This window comes from Chiloscyllium punctatum, chromosome 44 (genome assembly GCF_047496795.1).
Source record: "Chiloscyllium punctatum isolate Juve2018m chromosome 44, sChiPun1.3, whole genome shotgun sequence".
NCBI lineage: Eukaryota > Metazoa > Chordata > Chondrichthyes > Orectolobiformes > Hemiscylliidae > Chiloscyllium > Chiloscyllium punctatum.
In genome coordinates, this window is record NC_092782.1 from 12,679,993 (window position 1) to 12,701,790 (window position 21,798).

The following is a 21,798-nucleotide window of genomic DNA, read 5'->3' on the forward strand; positions in this document are numbered from 1 at the left end:
AAGGGTACAAAAAGAAGGCATAAGAATGAAGTTGAGAAATATATCACCCATGATCAATTGGTGGAGCTGACCTGAATGGGCTGATTCTGCTCCTCTATCTTAAGGAGTCTGGGGCAACTGAAGTGTTACACTATACAAGCGACAACTGTTCACCACCAAAATCTTCAAGGACCATTAAGGACTGGTATAAATGCTGGTCGAGTATTCTACATATGAATAATTAAATGAAAGGTACTGAAAAAAACCACTGAGCACCTTAAGGAGTCCTTAAGGATAACTGCACCTAGTTAAAACAAAACACATTCTGCACCTCCTTTGAAAGCAAATATTTGTCAGAAGTGAAGAGAAGGCACAAAGCCTGGAAATCCCAAGCCAATAACCTGTTTGAAACCCATTAGCGTACACTATCCTGATTGCTTTGCTATAGAAACCTGCCTGGCCCAGGACAGTCTTGCTCCCTCAGCATCCTATCAAATACCCAGGATGGTTAGAAGCAAGGATGATCATGTTAAAGACCAACAGGATACATGCAATTCTCCCATTAATTTAAAATAAATTATACCTTCAGTAATTACTGCCACCTGCCTCAGTAACAACTCTTAATGAATGCATCTGCAAAATTACTATCCCTGTAAAAGAGGCTAGAGAAGTGACTCCCTTTACTTCTCGGTGGTCAGTCACAACTTGGAGAGGGTGCAGACTTAGCACACTAATAATAATAATGAAAGGCTTGTAACTTTGAAGGACTAGAGAATCTGGGGTGGAGGGGGCTGGGAAAAGGTGGTAAGTGATTTCTAAAAGTTAAGAATAATAAATTTAAGGACAGGTTGAATCCAGGTGTTCTAAACAATGAGGGATTACAATAGTGATAAAGAGGCACATCGCAGTGCATGGGAGGGTTGGTACCAGAAAGCACAGATCGGAGATAACTGGCTGGATTCTCAAACAGAATGAGTTGCAATCTGATATGGACTATTTAAATTAAGCTGCAATAATTTAAGACTGAAACAAGGAGGAATTACTCCCCTCAGGTTGTGTCTCTTTGGAACTCCTTGTCCCAGAGGGCTGTGATAGCAATGTGTATTTAAGGCTGAGATAGATAGATTCTTGATCGGGGAATGAGGATTATGGGGAAAGGGCAGGAAAGTGGACAAGAGGAGTGTTACCAGATCAGCCATAGTTTGGGGGCCAAACAGACTACACCTATTTGTTATGATCTCAGCTTAAAAAGGTTAAAAAAAAATGCATTCACTTTAATTTTCCAGAACAAAATTGGAGATACTCGAAAAGAATCTTGTCAGGCTATGTGAAAACATAAGGGAATATGACTGGTTTGTTTACAAAGGGCATAGACACAATCAGTAAAACAGCCAGCCTCTATTCTGTATAATTCAATGAGTTACGTTAATTTGACCACAGCTACAGACAGCTGGTTTTAGGAAGCATTTCTTCATGACAAATCTATGATTTGGACTTGATTGCTAGCTGGGGTGAGGTGGCAATGTTTGAGTTAGAGACGTACAACATGAAAACAGACCCTTTGGTCTAACTAATCCATGCTGATCAGATATCCTAAATTAATTGAGTCTCATTTGCCAGCATTTGGCCCATGTCCCTTTAAACCCTTCTTATTCATATACCCATTCAGATGCCTTTTAAATGCTGTAATTGTACCAGTCTCCACTACTTCCTCTGGCAGCTTATTCCACACAAACACCACGATCTGCGTGAAAAATTTCTTCTTTGGTCCCTTTTAAATCTTTCCAATCTCACTCGAAACCTATGCCTTCTAGTTCTGGAATCCCCCAACCCAGGGAAAAGACCTTGTCTTATCCATTTACCTTATCAATGTTCCTTATGATTTTATAAACCTCTAAGGTCATCCCTCAGCCTCTGATGCTCCAGGGAAAACAGCCCCAGCTGATTCAGCCTTCTTCCTATAGCTCAAATTCTCCAACCCCGGCAACATCCTTGTAAATCTTTTCTGAACTATTTCAAGTTTCACAACATCCTTCCTCCAGGAGAGAGACCAGAATTGCGTACAATATTCCATAAGTGGCCTAACCAACGTCCTGAACAGCCAGAACATGACCTCCCAACTCCTATACTCAACGCTCTGTCCAGTAAAAGAAAGCATACCAAACATCATCTTCACTAGTCCTTTCACAGATGATTAGACATTGTGACTAGGTAAGTTTTGTGAAATGAAGGATTCGATCACTCATGCACGATGAATTGGAACCCTCGTGTACCAGTTACAAGTATAAGTACTTCAATGTTTTTTCAACTGCTTCAAAAAACAATCAGTGTATTTACATGTTCTACTTTATTTTTTAAAGCGGTAACCATGTAATTTGGGTCAGTTAAAATTTGAGAATACACCCATTACAAATCATGGATAAGAGTTTACAGAGATACTCTAATCTTGCTGTAATTGGTTACTTTGCAACTTCGGAGAAAGCAGCACTGCAGTCAGCCTCAAAATTACAGATCCTTCAGTTCCCTCTGAATCTTCCACAATGTCTCAGCACTCTTTCTCAGCTGGGCCACCTCATCATCTTTCAGAGTTTGATTGATGACATCAGTTAGTCCATCTGCACTCAGTACACACGGCAGGCTCAGGAAGACTTCATCCTCTATGCCATACATACCCTGGGGTTAAAGACACAGTGCACAATCACAAGTCAGTTTCCATATGCACTAACTCCATTAAAATATGTATTATTTTTACCAACTAAAGATACAATTGTGACTGTAGCACTGCTGCGTCGCAGCTCCAGGGTCCCAGGTTCGATTCCATCCTCGGGCGACTGACTGTGTGGAGTTTGCACAATCTCTCCGTGTCTGCGAGGGTTTCCTCTGGGTGCTCCAGTTTCCTCCCACAGTCCAAAGGTGTGCAGGTCAGGTGAATTGGCCATGCTAAATTGCCCATAGTGTTAGTTGCATTAGTCAGAGGGAAAAGGGTCTGGGTAGGTTACTCTTTGGAGGATCGGTGTGGACTGGTTGAGCCAAAGGGCCTGTTTCCGCATTGTAGGGAATCTAATCTAATCTAATCAAAATATCTTTAAAGAGAAAAATCCTGAGCTGAAATGATGAACAAAATCATGAATCCTTTCAAAAGGAACTTAACCCAGCCTTCATAGAATCAAACAGTACAGAAACAGACCCTTTGGTCCAACCTGTCCATGCTGAGCATAATCCCAAACTAAACTAGTCCCAGCCACCTGCTCTTGGCCTATATCCCTCCAAACCTTTCCTATTAATGTCCTTTTCAAGTATCTTTAAACACTAACTGTACCCACATCCAGCACTTCCTCAAGAAGTTCATGCCACATACAAACCATTCTCTGAAGTAAATTTGGCCCTCATGTCTTTTTTTAAATCTCGCTCCTCTCACATCAACAATGTGCCCCCTAGCCTTGAAATCCCCCATGCTAGGGAAAAGACACCTACCATTAACTCTACCTATATCCCTCATAATTTTAAGTACTTCTGCAAGATCATGAATAAAGCTACAAAGTATATTAAGGAACTCTAAAGCAATTTCTTTGAAGTTGCTGTCACTATCAGAGGTACACAGCACAGAGGGATGGGTATCTGTGCAGCAAATACTTAAAAAGATAATGAGAGCCCTCATGTAATGTGTGAAGGGCCTGGTGAATGAAACTGCAGACAATGATACAGAGCTCTGTTTGCAGGCATGTTCAAAGTCTGCACTCTTGATTTTAATTAAGATTGCCAAACAACTGCAAAACCTTCTGGTTGAAGGTTGAAATATTGGACAACATAAGCCTATTGTTCACCTTACTGATTTAACAGAACATGGCAGCTCACATTTATTGACATTATTTAGTTACTGCAATATATACTCGTGTAAAAGTCCACCCTCTATTTATGGTCAAATAACATGGAATTTTCCATCCATCCCATGTAAAAGTCACCCCTAGTTCTTCACAGATAACAGGTCAAAGGTTATGAGTCAGCGAGCTGGTCGTTCACCTCCCACTCCAGCTTTCCAGTCTGCCGGCTCGGCTCCGGGTTTTCAAAATTACCATAATTTGTTTCTTTTCTCCTTTATTAATTCAGAGATCAACTAGATTCCCTCCAGTATGAAAACAAGTCCTTCAGCCCAACAAGTACACACCGATCCTCTGAAAAGTAACCTAGCCAGATCCATTCTCCTACCCTATATTTACCCCTGACGAATGCACCCAACACTGCGGACAATTTAGCATGGACAATTTACCTGACCTATCTTTGGATTGTGGGACAAAACTGGAGCACCCAGAGGAAACCCACGCAGACACAGGCAGAATGTGCAAACTCCACAAAGACAGTTGCCTGAGGCAATTGGGCTTCTGCTAAATGATACAGTATAAATTTTGATGGGCATGAATTTCAATCCCTCAAAAAGTAGTATCCCTATAATAGTCGACCCTATAAATTTAACCTTAAAAAGTAATTTTAAAATAATTCAACTATTACTCAAGTATTTACATTGATCTGACATCAGTTAATAGCAAATGATATGGAAACCTGTAAAATGTGTACATTTAATAAAACTATTGGACAGGAGGAAAAATTCTTACCAAGGTTAATGAAATGTTAATGCAAGGAGGTTGGAATACAAAAGTATAGATGTTACATTGCAACTATATGGTTTCCCCTGCTGTCTGAAATAACAGCGCTTCTATGAAACCTTTTGGAAGCCAAAAATGGCATAAATCAAAGAAAGCAGTTGAATGGTATTTTCACGTTTCGCCATTTCTCTTAAAAGTGAAAATCCTTTTTGGATTTCTTTCAGTTTGTGAAAACAGGTATTAATGTAGGTCTTTCGTAAAAGCCAAGTGGCGTAGAGTGAACTTTTGAAAAGTGGGGGACGCTTGTACCTAAAACTGTGGTTAGACCTTATTTAGAGTACTGCATTCGATTCCCTGAGTCACAGCTGAGGAAGAATGCATAAGTGCTGGAACAGGGGCTGCATGGGTTCAACAAAATTGGGGCTAAACAACGTAAATCATGAGGACAGGATACATAGACTGGACTTACTTTCATTTAAGTATAGAAGGTTCAGATGTAACTAATTATCAAAGAACTGCATCCTCAAGTTAAAAGTTCTACAATTAAATTAAACCTAGATTAACTCTCTGCTATCTAATCATTTTTTAAAAATCATATTTATCATTAACATCTCAAGTGACACTGTCCATGTGTTTAGTTCTCTGCTGCTGGCAATCCAGCTAAGCCAATTATAATAATTCAATAATAACCATAATACCACCCAATGAAATGTGTATAAAGAAACAGCAGTTGCTGATTTAAATTACCCATTATGGTTTCAGGTTTCGTTGAGATAGTTCTCCTGTAAGTGAAAATTTGTGCTTCAAAGGAAGGCATGCAACTGTACATGCACAATATCTCATATTTCCAGTAAAGCCCACATGGCAAGACTGAAAACAAATGTGGCATTTGTATGACCGGTCTCTGATGGAGGGAGGAGAGGGGGAAGGGAGAGACAGACAGACAGATAGAGAGAGAGAGATAGGTTGATACTAATAATCCTCCTTTTCTGCATTCATTTGATTTGTAACTAACCCAGGACAATTCTGACATCTAGCCCTTTAAATTTACTCTCGCTATCAGTTTACCAACATTGAAAAGTTCATGTTCACCAAGTTAAAATTGGTTAAATGCAACACAATTTATTGAGTTTAGCAGCTAACCACAGGATGGAAACAAAACAATCACAGAACTCCTATTGTGGGAAAGGAGGCGTGGATCAGGGAATCATTTATGATTAGGAAGAAAACATTCACTGAAAGCTGCAATTGTTACAGGCTATAGTGGCTAAGGAACAGAACATGTTCTAGTTGCTGAAATGCAAACAGGAAGTGTTGGGAGAAAATATATTTGGAGAGAGAAAGTAACACCGAGCCCCATGACCTCTTCTTCCCATTCTGAAGAGAAATCATGGGACTCAAATCATGAACTTGGTTTCTCTCTCCCCACAGATGTCGCCAAAATCTGATGAATTGATGTGCAGGTCAGGTGAATTGGCCATGCTAAATTGCCCGTAGTGTTAGGTCAGGGGTAGATGTAGGGGTATGGGTGGGTTGCGCTTCGGCAGGGCGGTGTGGACTTGTTGGGCCGAAGGGCCTGTTTCCACACTGTAAGTAATCTAATCACTTTAATGTTTTTTAAACATCTAGCATCTTCAGTATTTTATTTTTATTTCAGTAGTCCAGCAGCTATTAGGTGCAGATTTTAGTGCTGAAATCCCAACATTAACTATTACATATTTGTAAGAATCCCTAATTTGCAACAAACCAGAATATATCTTTAATACGGTAACATCTCATACCTTTACCATGGTGGATACTGGGTGAATCCGCTTCAGATTCTTCACAATGGATTCAGTCAGTTCAGCAACACTGAGGCCAATGGCCCAGTTAGTATATCCTTTCAGTCTAATCACTTCATAAGCACTAGCAAAATAAAAACACAGTATTAATTCAGGCACTTATACATCAGGTTAGCGCCACAACTTTAAGTGTGAAAAATGTTTAGCACAAAGTGCTCTTAACAAAAGAAACAAGAAAAATTGATGTTTTACAGCACCATTCTATATAAAACGTTGCACAGACTGTCTGTTTCGCTTGTCACGAAAGATACTTCCCATTGAGTATTTTTCTATTGAAGCTAAACTTAGAGGACACAATTTCTTAAATTTGCCAATTTTAATTGTCACAGCATTCACACCAACTCTGTTGTTACCAGGGTCTTGTTAGACTATATTTGTAACATGATGCTCCAATTGGCAGTTTGCTGCACTGTCAGCATCTAATGAAGTGATCATACCAAGTTTAAAATCAAGCTTAAGTATCATTTTATTTCTATGTGAGTAGTAACAAGCTTAAAATGTGTTATTCCTGTTAACTTAGGGCCCTCACCCAGCCCCCAGCAACAGCTTTACCAATTTTACAAACTTGACAGTAGATTTTTGTAAGCAGATCGTTAATCAAAAGCCTAATTTTTCTCTGGGATTGTTATGTTCCTACCTCGTCTGCTATATTGTGGGAAAATCAGGAGATGTGATGGTATAATAGTAATATCAGTGAACTAGGAATTCAAAGGTCGAGGCAATTGCTGTGGGGACATGGATTCAAATCCCATCATGATGAATTCAATGAAATGGAAAAGCTAATGTTGACAATGTAATGAATGTCATAAATGTCCATCTAGTTCACCTTTAGAGAAGGAAATCTGCTCCTCTTACCAGGCAGCACAGTGGAGTACTGTGTTCAGTTCTAGCTGTGCTGTTACAGGAAGAATATTGTTAAACTGGAGAGGGTTCAGAAAAGATTTACCAAGATGCTGCTGGGAATGAAGGGTTTGAGTTACAAAAGTAGACTGGAAAGACAGACCTTTTTCATTGGAGGTTGAGCAGTGACCTTATGAGGTTTATATAGATAAGGTGAATGACAAGAGTCTTTTCCCCAGGGTGGTGGAGTTTAAAACTAGGGGGCATATTGTTAAGGTGACAGGAAAAGATTCACACAGAGGTGGTTTGTGTGTGGAATGAACTGCCAGAGGAAGAAGTGGTGGATGCAGATTCAGTTATAACATTTAAAAGACATTGAATAAGTTCATTAATAGGAAAGATTTGAAAGGATATGGGCCAAGCGCAGGCAGGTGGGATTATTAGTTTGGGAACATAGTCAGCATTGTCTAGTTAGACTGCAGAGTCTGTTTCCATGTTGTTTGATTCTATGGCATGTCACTCCAGATTCTCAGCAATATGGTTGATTCTCAACTATCCTCTGTTCAAGAGACTGTCAATAAATACTACCTTGCCAGCAACATGAAAATTTCATTGCTGAATTAAAACAAGCATGAATCAAGGCTTAAAATTAGTGCTAGGGAAACTGAGGAAACACGTCTTCACTTAAGTTAGCTGAAACCTGAAACCTTCTCCCTCAAGAACTATTGATTTTTGTTCAGCATGGATATCAAGAAATGTTCAATGTCTAGACCAGCCCAACTGTTGGAACTGAATTGAGGGCCTGAATGGCCTACTCCTGTTCTTTCGTTTTCCATAATACAATATAAACTATATTTCAAAAGTACTTTAATGAGATGTGATGAGCTTGGGAGCACCTGAAGGTCATAAAATAGTTGTTTTATAAATACGGAACTTGCCCACTTCATCTGCAACAGTTATAAATCTGTTAATGTTATAAAGCACCTCATCAACTTTTAACTGAACTATTATAGCCTACTCTTACTGCTTAAGAGAACAGACTACTAGTTAAAACTTGGCACTTTAAACACTTTTACCTTCTCCATCTCTATTGTTTCCTGACTCATTTCTGGAAAAGCCTCAAAATGGCTTTGACGAGAATCGGAACTCAGGCACTGACCTCTACATTTTAAACTTTGTCTAATGTTGATCATTGCATAAAGACTTTGTTGTATACCTATCCACCACCGTTTTGTGGACGTCTTTCCAGTTCTCCTTGTCCTGAGCAGTTCCAATATCAGGGCTCAGCTTCTGCAGTCCAACTCCTGCCACATTGACACCACTCCAAACGGGAACTGCAAACACAAAGGAGCAGAATGCGGACAGTTCTTATAATATTGCTATAAAGATCTATTGGCAAACTGCGACTTAACTATAGCATCTGGCATATATTAAAAGTGTAATGATATAATATTCACGTCACATTCAACAGCACAACTTCATTTGATTTTAACACTATCACGTTGCCTCTAACTCACTCTCCAAATATTTCTGATAATCAAGATGAAGATAGGTTATTAACAATGAAGAAATAATCCCTAAGCACCAAGCCTTCTGCAAAACAAAATATTCAAATGAAAAAAGTTTTCAATCTAACGGGTTAATTGAGTCTAGCTCCACAGATGCTCTCCAGACCAGAGTACTTCTACCATTATGATTTTATTTAAAATTTCCAGCATCTATAGTCTTCTGCTTTTGAAGAAATTAACTGCTAACAACAATACCAAATGCACTTATAAAGTCCTTAAAAATTATGTTAAAATACTTTAAAGCCACATATAATTTGACCGCTTGTGTTTTGGGCGGGCAGAGCAGGGGAAAAGTGCATTTCATTGACTTCAACTGGTCCGAGTGTTTAAAAAACTCTCAGCTTTCACTCACATGCTTCTGGTCAATTCCCCAGTCAAAAGGGGCTAAAATGCAAGCAGAGAAACAGAGGAGTAAGGAGCAGGAATAGGCTATTCAGCCTGCTACCACATAAGATCAGAGGTGATCTGGGCTTGGGTCTCAGATTCAATTTCCTGTTTGCTTCCCGTAATTCCCACGTCCAAAAATATCTAACTAATTCAGCCTTGAAAATATTTAAATGTCTCCACTAACTCTTCAGGGAAAGAATTCTATACTAAATGACCCTTAAAGAAAAAATACTCTCCTCATCTCTTATCCTTAAAGAACGTCCCCAAGCTTTTGTCTCCCAATAAGAAGAAATGTCCTTCCGGTACCCACTCTATCCAGACCCCTCAAAGTCACCTCTCATGCTTCTAAACTCCAATAGGTATAAGGATATCCTGTCCAACCTACCTTCATCAGATAAACCCTTCATCTCAGGAATGAGTCAAAGTGAACCCTGACTGAAGTCTACCAAAGCAATTATATCTCTTTTTCCAAATAACGAGTCCAAAATTGTACACCCCATTCCAGAAGTGGTCTCACCAACATCAAGTATTGGCAGCTGGGGTCTACAATTGGTACTGAAAGGATGGCTTACTAGCAAACTAATAATGGGATAACAATGGAGGCAGGGGGGAGGTTAAAAGCAGATCATCCATGATCTGAGTTGAATGGCAGAGTGGACTCAAAAGGCAGAGTGGTCCACCTTTGGCCCTTGTTTGTTGTAGTATGGAAGTTTTCACAAGAGAAAGACTTGGGGAAGTCAAGAGTTGGGCAAACCCAACTGGAAAGGGGTTAACCTGCTTGGTCTTCATTGCCCTTCCAACAAGATGAAAAATAAAAGACCTTATTTGATAGAAATCTCATACTTTTTAGTTTCTATGATGTATCACAAAACACAACCATGTAGCCTTACCACTAGAATCTCCGTGTTCACCAAGCACCCAACCATGGCAACTGGATGGATGGAGTCCAAGTTTCTCAGCCATCAGGTAACGGAATCGAGCAGAATCCAAATTACAGCCGCTGCCAATCACACGATTCTTTGGAAATCCACTCATCTTCCACGTTACGTACGTTAGAATATCAACTAGAACCCAGGAAAAATAACACATGAGCACTTCAAAATTCAAACTGATTCTAATTAGAGCAAACACAGCATTATGGCTTGATGCTCCAAAGGAATTTCATCACAAGTGGATATGATTATATATGCTGGCTGTTCTAACAGGCTATTCCCTTTTGCTAAAAAGAAAGATAGGCACTTATATAACTTCTCATCAGCACCAGATGCGGTGGTGCTGCATAGCCAAAGAAATGCTTTTGAAGTCAGGTTGCTGCTGTAATATTTATGGAGTAGAAACACAATTGGGGATAGTGGTAGGAGGCAGAATTTCCAAATATTTCTTCTGATGTTCTCCCCCTGGGGAAGATCCAGGACCCATTCAGTCTTAAACCCTACGGTTAACAAAGTTTAATATTGTGGCTGCTGTGGTTGTGAATGTGTGGGTTGTAGTTTTTTAGAATTTCTCAGTTTGGAAAGGTGCCAGACATTTGGAAAACACAAATGTACAGCAGTATTCAAGGAATGAAGGAGGTAGAAAGCTAAAAACTATAGTCCAGTTAGTCCAACGTCAGTCATTGGGAAAATGTTGGTATCCATTACTAACAAAGGCTAGTAGCAGTATATTTAGAAAACTGACAGAGGCAACATGGTTTTGTGAAACCATGTGCACTGGAGTTTTTGGAGGGTTGAACAAACAGGGTTGATAAAGGCAAAAATCAATGTCATATATTTAGATTTCCAAAGGCATTCGATAAGGTGCCTCATAAAAAGTTTATTGCACAAGGTAAGCTGATGGTATTGGGGTAGTACATTAGCATGGATAGTGTATCACTCAACTAGCAGGAAAGAGATTCAAGACAAATGGGTCATCTTCAACTTGGCAAACTAATGGAGTATCACAGGTTCCATTCTGGCAGCTCAACTATTTAAGGTTTGTATTCATGACCTGAATGAAGGGACTGAGCATAATGTAACTGAATTCGTTGACATTACAAAAATAGGAAGCAGAGGCTTGTGAGGAGTAAACGGAGTCTGTAGCGGGATATAAAACAGAAGGAGTATAATGCAGGAAAGAGAAAGTTTATCCACTTAGCAGAATGTGCAGAAAAGCAGATTATTATTTAAATGGAAAGAGTTCAGAATACTGCAAATAAAGGAATATGGGTGTCTCGTATAAGCAGTCAGCATTCAGATACAGCAAGTATTTTGTAAGGGAAATGGAATATTGAACTTTATTGCAAAGAGACTGGGCATAAAAGTAGAAAAATCTTGCTACAACTGTACAGGACATTGCACTCTAATTGTGCTCTTACTAGAGTATAATTTTGGTCATGTTTCTTAAGGAAGGCTATACTTGGAATGGAAGCAGCTCAGAGAATGTTCACTAGGATGACAAGCTTGGCTTAAGAGGAAAACTTGAACAAGGTGAACTCTCACTCACTGAAGCTTAGAAGATTGATCTTATTGAAACATACAAGATTCTGAGGAACGTGACAGGGTATTTCACAAGAGCATATTTCGCTTGGCGGAGAAATATAGAATTAAGGAGCAGAGTTGAAAAATAAAGGAATCCCCCACTTACAATAAGGAGGATTCCTCAGAATGGTTAGATCTTTGGAATTCTCTTCCACAGAGAGCAGTGGAAGCTGGATCATGGAATAAGCTGAAGGCTAAACAAGGAGACAGTGAGGACTGCAGATGCTGGAGAGTCAGAGTAGATAGAGTGTGGCACTGGAAATGGCACAGAAGATCAGGCAGCATCTGAGGAGCAGGAGATTGTTGTTTCAGGCAGGATCTTTCATCAGGGCTAGGCTCATGGGAAATATAAGTGTAGAGGGACTGGATGTCCACGGGGAAGATGAGGTATTGGGGGCTGGGGAATCAAAAGACATGGAGGAAGTGGAAGGCATGGATGGTCTCTTGAACATATGTGGATAGTTCTGGAACAAGAGGGAATAGGACGGAGTTAAGATAAGCAGAGATGAGTTCAATGGAGCAGGAACAAGTGGAGAGAATTGGTCGATGGGGCAGTAAGGTTTGTGGATCTTGGGTAGATAGATAGATCCGGGTAGTGCGGGGTTGGGAAACTATGAGGTTGGAGGCTGTCGATGGGAGATCCCCTGAGTTCGTGGGGGATACAGGTTTAGAGGGACTGGATGTCCATTCACGGGGGATTTTTGGAGGGACTGGAGGGCCCTGCCCAAAACACTTGACTCTCCTGCTCCTCAGATGCTGCCTGATCGGCTGTGCTTTTTCCACATTTAAGGCTAAATGAGACAGATCATTCATTAACAAGGAATTCACACGGTTATTGTAGTGGGAAGGGGGGGAAGGAATGTGAATTAAATACACAATCAGATTAGTCATGATCTAATAAAGTGGCATATTAATTATTAAAATTAATTTTATTAAATATTAAAAACCAAATCAAATGAATGATTCCTGATCCTATTTCTCCCGGTTTTAATTTGCCAATGCCAGCCTTGGCTCAGGAATACAATTGCCCTTTTAAGTGTAAGTTCAAATCCAACTGCACATCGGATATCATAGAATGCTTACATTTCAGGACACAGAGGAAATGATGCAATATCTTGGGATGCCTCCTTCAGGTGAGCATCTACAGCAATGCCGTGTACCTCCCCCCACCCTTCCTCAAGTGAATGTCATAGTTCCCACAGCACAATTCTGAAGAACTGTGGAGCTGCTCCCAGTGCCCTCAATGATTAGATTAGCTGGCTACTCATTGCATTGCTGTTTATGGAATCTAGTGGCATACAAATTGACTGCTGCATTTTTCTCTGCACTGCAATCATGACCGTATATTTTATTGGCTAGGCAGCTCTTCACATGAAAGATATTGTAGTTCCCAGACTTGGGATTTATCCTTAAAAATTCAATATTTACCTGGATTGGATACCACAATGAGTGTGCAGTTGGGGCTGTATTTTACAATCTGAGGTATGATGAATTTAAAGATGTTGACATTTCTCTGGACCAGATTCAGTCGGCTTTCACCCTCTTGTTGACGGGCTCCAGCAGTAACAACCACGACTCGAGAATTAGCAGTTATTGCATAATCTAAACGAGTGGAAAATAAGACAGGTCAATTATAAAACCAGCAGGTAGAAAATAAAACAAGGTTATAAGTCTCTCACTCTATACACTTGACTTTCAAAACTTTTGTTTGCTACGTTGGAACTTAAGCAAACGAAACCAAATTTTGCAAGTGTTAAGTGGGACCTTGATCAGATTGGCCGAGAAGTGCCAGATGGAGTTTAATTTAGATAAATGTGTGGTATTGGATTTTTGAAAGTCAAATCAGGACAGGACTGATATGCACTTAACAGCAGGATGTTGCTGGGGGTGTGTTGCCAAACAAAGAGTACTTGGGGTGCAGGTTCCTTGAGGACGGAATTGCAGGTTAACAGGATAGTGAAGGCAGCATTTGGTACACCTGTCTTCATTGGTCAGTACATTGAATATAGGAGTTGGGATGTCATATTGCAGCTGTACAAGACATTGGTTAGGCCACTTTTGCATTCAAGTCTGGTCTCCCTGCTATAGGAAAGATGTTGTGAAATTTGAAAGGGTAAAGAAAAGATTTACATGGACGTTGCCAGAATGGGAGGGTTTGAGCTATAGGGAGACGTTGAATAGGCTGGGGCTTTTTTTCCTCCGGAGTACTGGAAACTGAGGGGATGACCTTATAGAGACTTATAAGATCATGAGGGGCATGGTGGGGTGAACAGCCAACATCTTTTTCCCAGGTTAGGGGAGTCCAAAGCGAGATGCTATAGGTTTAAGGTGAGAGGGAAAAGACTTAAATGGGACCTATAGGGCAACCTTTTCATGCAGAGGATGGTGCGCGTATGGAATGAGCTGTCAGAGGAAATGGTGGAGGCTGGTACAATTACAACATTTAAAAGGCTTTCGGATGACTATATGAATAGCAAGTGCTTACAGGAATATGGGCCAAATGCTGGCAAGTGAGACTAGATTAATTGAGAACATCTGGTTGGCATGGACGAGTTAGACCAAAGGGTCTGTTTTCGTGCCCTATGTTGAAAATCCAAGTTACCTTTATCAGCCAAAATCTTTGGAGTTTTGAGAAACAGGCTGCCATGAAGAAGATCCATCATTTCTCCCTTCAGTTTGTCTTCCAGAACATCAACCAAGGCCATCTCATCGGTTAGTTCCTGAGAAAGGAAGTGACGTCTTGTTAAAATGGATGATTTTACATCCCAACTGCATTCAAAATAAACTTCTAAGTTGTGCAATGAGAAACAAACGCAGTCTGAGATACTGCCAGCTTCCGAGAAAGTGAGGTTTTCCAGGAAGCTTTTACTTAAAAGGATCACCGATGTTACAGCAAAGTAAGTGCAAGTGAAATTACTGAAGGACCTATGTTCCCTGGAGAGACTAGAGGAGCTGGGCTTGTTCTCCTTACAGCAGAGAAGGGAATAAATTGAAGAATTGCTGCAGCACTAAATAGGTCATTCCATTGTATCAACCTCAGATCTCTAACGTAGCACCTAACTTTGTGCAGTTCTCCTGCTATAATCCTGCACACTGGTTATTTGAGAAGGAACATCCAATTCCCTTCCTGAATGCCTCAACTGAATCCTGAAGCTGGTTTTAATTATTAATGATTTGCAAGGTTCACAAGAAGCTGTTTGAATAGCATCCAGAGAATTAAATTTAAGATAACATGCTAAAGAACCAGAGTGAAGATGAGATTTTTTTACTCAGTTCAATGTGCTCTTACGTTCTGGCAAGCTCTGTTGTCAATTTGCAAGATTCCAGCCTTGGGTGACTCCACACAGAGATTCTCCGTGCCTGCATGGGTTTCCTCCGAGTGCACCGATTTCCTCCCACAATCGAAAGATGCGCAGGTTAGATGAATTGACCATGCTAAATTGATAAAACGTGTTCAGGGATGTGTAGGTTAAGTGCATTACTTAGGGGCAAATACAGAGTAATAGGTTCGGGTAAAGGGTCTGGGTGGGTTAGTCTTCAGTGGGTCGGTTTGTTGGGCTGAAGGGCCTGTTTCTACACTGCAGAGATTCTTAAGAGAAATGCAAGGTCACGAGGAAAGAACAGGGTTGTGGCACTAAATAGAGAGGTATGTTAATGAGCTGGTACACGCAAGATGAATTAAGTGGCCTCATCCTGTTTTGTATGACCTTACAACTTGGTATACTGAGACCTGAAGTTTTATACCTGGAAAGTCTACTCAGTCTGATTATTATACATTTATAGGCATTAGTTTGCATTCCAAACTAGATGTTCTCGGATCAAATGCAGATGTCTGCCTTTGATCATTGCTGTGAAAATCGTTGACTCTATAAAAGAAATTGTACAAGTCAAAGAGGCATGAGGGATCAAACTTACCCTTAAAAGAATGCTAACAGCACACGCCATCCCAACCTGACCCACACCTACAACGGTGACCTTATTTCTTGAGGCTTCAGATCCATCTCGAGAAATAGGCGTGATAAGTTTCTCCAGCACTGTCGCCATGTTGTCTTCCTGAGTTAAAAACAAGAGTTGTTTTTCTTGAAACTATGAAAATATAACACTTACAGAAAGAACTGGGATGGAGAATTTGAGCCAAAAGGAGAGTTTACAAAATCATAAGCAGTAGATGGTAACCTGGAAGAACAAGAAACTCAATATCTCCTTTAATAAAAAGCAAATTACTGCAGATGCTGGAATCTGAAACCAAAAGAGAAAATGCTGGAAAATCTCAGTAGTCTGGCAGCATCTGTAAGGAGAGAAAAGAGCTGACGTTTCGAATCTAACTTACAAAGGGGCAGTTAGACTCGAAACGTCAGCTCTTTTCTCTCCTTACAGATGCTGCCAGACCTGCTGAGATTTTCCAGCATTTTCTCTTTTGGTTTCAATATCTCCTTTGCAGTTTATAAATCACTCGCTAGTTCTCCAATGGAGTACCATGAAGGATTTCTGAGCATTACATCACCAGGGATATGAGAAGGCATGAGAGAAGGTAGAAAAGAGGTTTAATGCAATGTTACAACAATGAGGAGTTTCAGTTATGAGGGAACACTTGCCTTAATTGGTCAGTGCATTGAGTATAAGAGTTGGGAGGTCATGTTCAGGCTGTATAAAATGTTGGTTAGGCCACTTTTGGAATATTGCAATCAATTCTGGTCTGCCTGCTAAAGGAAGGATGTTGTGAAACTTGGAAAAGTTCAGAAAACGTTTACAAGGATGTTGCCAGGGTTGGAGGGTTTGAGCTATAGGGAGAGGCTCTTTTCCCTGTAGTGTTGGAGGCTGAGGGGTGACCTTATAGAGGTTTATAAAATCATGAGGGGGGCATGGATAGGATAAATAGACAAGGTCTTTTCCCTGGGGTGGGCAAGTCCAGATCTAGAGGGGATAGGTTTCGGGTGAGGGGGGGAAAGATATAAAAAGGGACCTAAGGGGGAACTTTTTCCACACAAAAGGTGGTGCTTGTATGGACTGAGCTGCCAGAGGAAGTGGTGGAGGCTGGTGCAATTGCAATATTTAAAACACATCTGGATGGGTATATGAATAGGAAGAGTTTGGAAGGATATGGGCTAAATGCTGGCAAATGGGACTATTGGACCAAAGGGTCTGTTTCTGTGCTGTACTCTATGACTCTAACAAGATCACATCCAATAGCAAGGAAAAATTTGGAGGGAAATAGGCCAGGAGCAAGCAGGTGGGACTAGTTTAGTTTGGGATTATGTTCAGCATGGACTGGTTGGAGTGAAGGTCTGTCTCCATGCTGCATGACTATGACGACACGATTAAGTCCTTTAAAAGGGTTGACTAAAATGCCCTTGCTTTTAGTTTCCAAATCAAGCTGTTATGACACACCTCTGGAGTACACAGGACTGGAACCCAGATCTCCTGGTCTAAGGGCAGGGATATTACCTTCGCGCTGCGTTTGTTAGCTGTGCTAATAATCTCCCTCAGCTTTAGAAGAAAACACTTTTACTGAGACCAGAATAAACCACATGAATACCTCTGCAGGAAAATTGCCTGGAGCACAATAAATCATTACTGTACTGAAGGATGTTTGAAACAGAGCCTAAACCACGAATTAACAGGCCATTTCTACATCATTATAAAATAATGAAGTTTGTTTTTCTTTAAAACCAATTTTGCTCACCAAAGGGGTATATGACGGTGTGTGGTGATTCCTTCCATATCAAGCAGTGTCACCAAACATTCCCTCATAAAAGGAAAGATGCAACACAGTTAGGCCTCTACTACAGTGGCTACGTTTTGAAAGTAGCTGTACAGCATTTTGGGGCACAAATGAGCTCATGAAAAGTGTTAGGAAAAGTGCAAGTCTTTATCTGTTTAACAGAAAATTGCATCAATGTAATATTGAGGACTGGGGAAAAGTAACAAAATCTTTTAATGTTTTACTTTCTCCTCAGGACAGGGAGCACTGAAAACTGTACTAAGACATGCTTTTGCACGTGTTTGTGTGAACAACGTGGGTTTATGCCATTTGCCAAATATTGCTGTGACTAGGCTACACCAGGGCTTCTGAAGCAGCAAGTAATGTGACCCCCACCCCAGCTCCCCTATGGGATAACTAGGTAGAATTTTGGGGCGGCAATCTCCATTACAGTCAATGACTGTGGGTGGAGCTTGGACCGAGCACAGACAACTGAGAAGCTCCTGAGTTCCTTTTCCTTCTAATAGAGGGGTGTGGCCTCACAGGCCTGGTTACTGCTGCCTAAAGGCTGTGAAAAGATTGGTCTGTGTTTTTGAAATCCTGTTGTTTAAATACTTCCCATCAAATTCAAATACCACCCCCAAACCCTGATGAACAATGCTCACATCCTAACGAGTTTTACCTCTGGTTATGTGAAGCCTGTGGCTTTAAAATGGAGCCACACGGAGGTAAAGTGTTTAAGAATCACTGGGCTGGGCTGATGTTGGAAAAGGTTGCCTGTTAATGCAGAAGCAACCTTTAAGAGTACATCTACCCCACCCCCGGCCTATAAAATACTCACTAGAATAGTATGTCTTGTTTACCAAACCATCCGTGAGATAGGTGTGTGTCAATTCTGTTACTAAACCAATACACAATGTCCCAACTGTTTAAACACAGGATCCTCCTTAACAGTCTGCAGAGGTGTGATTCATATCCTATTGGTTTGACCCTGGAAGTGAACACCCAAGTCCACGCGGTGAACTGCTTCATTTTCCCTACAAATTTGTTTATCAAAAGAACCTTTTCACAAGTGTGGACTCGTTTTCATTGTGCCCGCACACTCATTTTGACAGAAACACTGGGTACTTGTTCATTTTTGGAATGGAAACTTAGCTCCATTCAAATGACCTTGAAGGAAAGTCAGTCTCTCAGTACAAACCCACAACAAAAAACTGCAAACGGGTTAAAGACAATGACAACTTCTCAAAGGCAGATGAGGTACTGAGCTGTTGATTCACATGAATCTGAAGAATTATATAGGATTCAAAATATTAACTTGCCAGACACTTTCATTGGCACTTTCTATTTTCATTTCATTTTTTTTAAAAGTATAATCCCTACAGTGTGGAAGCAGGCCATTTGACCCTTTGAGTTTACACAGACCCTCCCCTATCCCTGTAACCCTGCATTTCTCACGACTAATCTACCTAGCCTACACTTCACTAGACACTATGGACGATTTAGCATGGCTAATCCATCTAACCTGCCCATCTCTGGACTATGGGAAGAAACCCACACAAACACAGGAAGCATGTGCAAACTCCACAAAGACAGTTATCCAAGGCTGGAATTGCACCGGGGTCCCTGGCAGCAGCACTAACTACTGAACTTCTACGCCAAGCAGCCACAGCATTTTGCTTTTCTTCATGGGAGTGAAATCTGCCTCCCAATACCTGTTTATTACCTTCTTGATTGTTGAGTCCAATGTTCTGAACCTCTATCTTGGAGGGATTTGAATATAGGGATGAGACTTTTAAAATCAAGGCTTTTTGGACAGCAGTTTATGTTGGGTATCATCTTCACCTTCCAAATCACAGCTGCCTAGCCCTAATTCTCAAATAGGTAAAAACAAGGACTGCAGATGCTGGAAAAACACAGGTCAGGCAGCATCCGTGGAGCAGGAAAATTGATGTTTTGGGCAAAAGTCCTTCATCAGGAATAGAGAAGGGCTTTTGCCTGAAACGCCGATTTTCCTGCTCCTCGGACGCTGCCTGACCTGCTGTGCTTTTCCAGCACCACTCTAATCTAGGCCTAAGTCTCAAATAGTCCTATTCTGTGCTCTTATTGTGGCACTAGGAATCAATTTTAAATGTAGCATCCTTGCGCTCAAATTTGCTCATATTCACCTTTCCCGAACTGTGCTCTATGGTCCAACAACCCGTTGATAATTCCACATTCTAAATGTGGCCTCTTGTACAATTCCACCATTCTTTGCTCCTTCAGCTAGCTAGGTCTTCAGGGCCCTAGGTCACAAACTCTGGAATCCCTCTTCAAGGTAAACCTCACTGCCTCTCCCTTCCCTTTTAAAGATGCTAGTTTAAAATCTTACCCTTCAATTTCTTATATTTATTAAGGTGGGTCAATGCTATTTGTTTTTATTTATCTGATTATGCCAATAGTGTCTTGGGACTTTTACTGCCCTAAAAACTAAGCGCTATCCCAGTGAAAGTTGGGAGAGTATAAACATTTTGAAAACCAGGTCTCTATCAAATGCCTGAATAAAACAGACTTCGGTGCCTAAATGCAGTTGAGAGTTGGTCTTTGCACTTTACAAAACTTAGGTCAGAATCTTTGGACAATTTGGTGAAAACTGACGGGTCATCAGCAATTTGCTGGGTATGGTGTCGCCTTCATAAAATGGTAATGAGGCTCAATGAAAGAGCAAACCGCCCATGTGTCCATGACAGGGTGACATTCAGCGCTGTTTAATGTGTGACTTGTTATTAGTGAACTGGCGGTCAGCCAGCATTTGCACCGCTACATTCCCCTATTAACTTTTAATGGCCAAACTAAAGCACCCTTGCTGTTGGAAACGCATTGAGAAATAAACGCAGCGCATTCCACATTCCTCACACAAAGAAAACACAAAATGGCCTGCAGTGCAAGACGAAAAGAATGCATGATTCCGGTCAATGAAACTCACTGATGAGCAGGAATCAACGGTTTTTTTTAAAAAAGTGATTCAAGTGAAAAGCTAATGCTGAGTTCATTACTATTAAACTCGTTTTTAAAGACTACCTTAACAATTATTTCTAACTCATACTGCCTCTGCATTTTCCCCCCTCTCTTGATTTATTTCCAAGTGACAATCCGCCTATAACTGAGTCTTTCCTTGTCGCTTACTCCAAGGTCGAGATTAATCGCTCGCAGTAGTTTAAAAGTAGGTGATAAACACAGCCACAGGAGCCATCCATCTCGCCAACTCAACTTATTGCACCACTGAGTACATGCCTGAATTTCTGGTTATTCTTCCCCGGCTGGAGTTTCAGATTCCCCAATCTCCTAAAAGCAGGCGTCTGACTCGGAAGTATCTCCTGCATGCAAAGACTTGCAATTGAAACCGTGCTGTTTTCTCCCCCGAATAATGGAATACAAATGTTGCCACGTTACCAGAGTGGAGGAACTAACTTTATTATATCTAAATCGACAGGATCAAAGTTAACACATTCTAAAATCAAAACTATGTTTCTAACGAGTTAAAATGGCAAAATAGTTACAATATTTGAGGAGAAACACATACCAGAAGTTTGCAACGTTTCACCTCCTCCTTTCCACTGCTCGCTCCCTCTCTGTCTATTGTTACTTGTTGCACAGCAGCAACTTTTGGCAGCTCTGAGTTACATGTGACTGGCCGAGCACGTCACACACTGGAAAGGCAGTAAGACTAAAACCTTCTGCAGAAATTTGTCAACGTCTTCATCCGACTCAACTGGGACTGGTTCTCGAAGAATACTCCTTTTAGCATCAATCGCCTCAGCCTTAATTCTTTTCTTTTAACCTGAAGTAAACTTTTATCATTATGTCGGCCCAGAGATTTTTATTTTAATTTGCTGAATACATGTACTTGAATTTTGTGACCACATCCTACCAGACGTGATAAGATTATTTCTGTGCTGTTCACTCACACAAACCAGGCGCCTCTTCACTGCAATGTGCTTACATGTATAACTTTAGCGCGGCATATTTCAGGCCTAACAAAAACAGAAATTGCTGGAAAAGCTGAACAAGTATGATAGCATCTGTGGAGAGAAATTAGGGTCAAGTGACCCTTCCTCAGGACACCCACACCCATCAATCCCTCCACCCTGTGCCCGAACACTTTAACGTCCCCGCCCACTCTAACCATGCAGGTCCTAGGCCTCCTCCATCACTGCTTCCTTATCACATGACCCCTAAAGGAATAATACCTCATATTCTACGTTGGGACCCTCCAACCCCATGGCATCAATGTGGATTTCACCAGTTTCCTCATTTCTCCCCCCCCCCAGCTCAACACCATCTTCATGACCAGCCCCATCTATCCATCTTCCTTCCCACCTATTC

At 40.9% G+C, this 21,798-nt stretch overlaps 1 protein-coding gene across 2 annotated transcripts; it reads right to left on the reverse strand.

The window, feature by feature from the left end:
• Window positions 1–2,307: 2,307 nt before the first annotated feature.
• LOC140466730 (L-lactate dehydrogenase B chain) lies at window positions 2,308–21,167 on the reverse strand. Of its 2 annotated transcripts, none has more exons than XM_072562262.1 (8): window positions 20,996–21,167; window positions 15,648–15,785; window positions 14,335–14,452; window positions 13,161–13,334; window positions 10,107–10,280; window positions 8,478–8,595; window positions 6,362–6,485; window positions 2,308–2,652 (listed from the first exon to the last, which is right to left on the reverse strand). In XM_072562262.1, exons 2-8 carry the CDS (start codon window positions 15,774–15,776, stop codon window positions 2,485–2,487), a joined length of 1,005 nt encoding a protein of 334 aa, XP_072418363.1. In that variant the 5' UTR covers window positions 15,777–15,785; window positions 20,996–21,167; the 3' UTR covers window positions 2,308–2,484. The 2 variants fall into 2 exon arrangements, with proteins under 2 accessions (XP_072418363.1, XP_072418364.1); XM_072562263.1 differs by lacking the exon at window positions 20,996–21,167 and adding an exon at window positions 17,416–17,435.
• Window positions 21,168–21,798: the final 631 nt, after the last annotated feature.

Coding starts and splice junctions, on each gene's coding strand:
- LOC140466730 (XM_072562262.1), bottom strand. CDS start 15,776: ATGGCGACAGTGCTGGAGAAACTTATCACGCCTATTTCTCGAGATGGA. Junction 8,596..10,106: donor TGAACACGGAGATTCTAGTG/GTAAGGCTACAT, acceptor TTGTGTTTGCAG/TTCCCGTTTGGAGTGGTGTC. Junction 2,653..6,361: donor CAGTATCCACCATGGTAAAG/GTATGAGATGTT, acceptor CTTTAACCCCAG/GGTATGTATGGCATAGAGGA.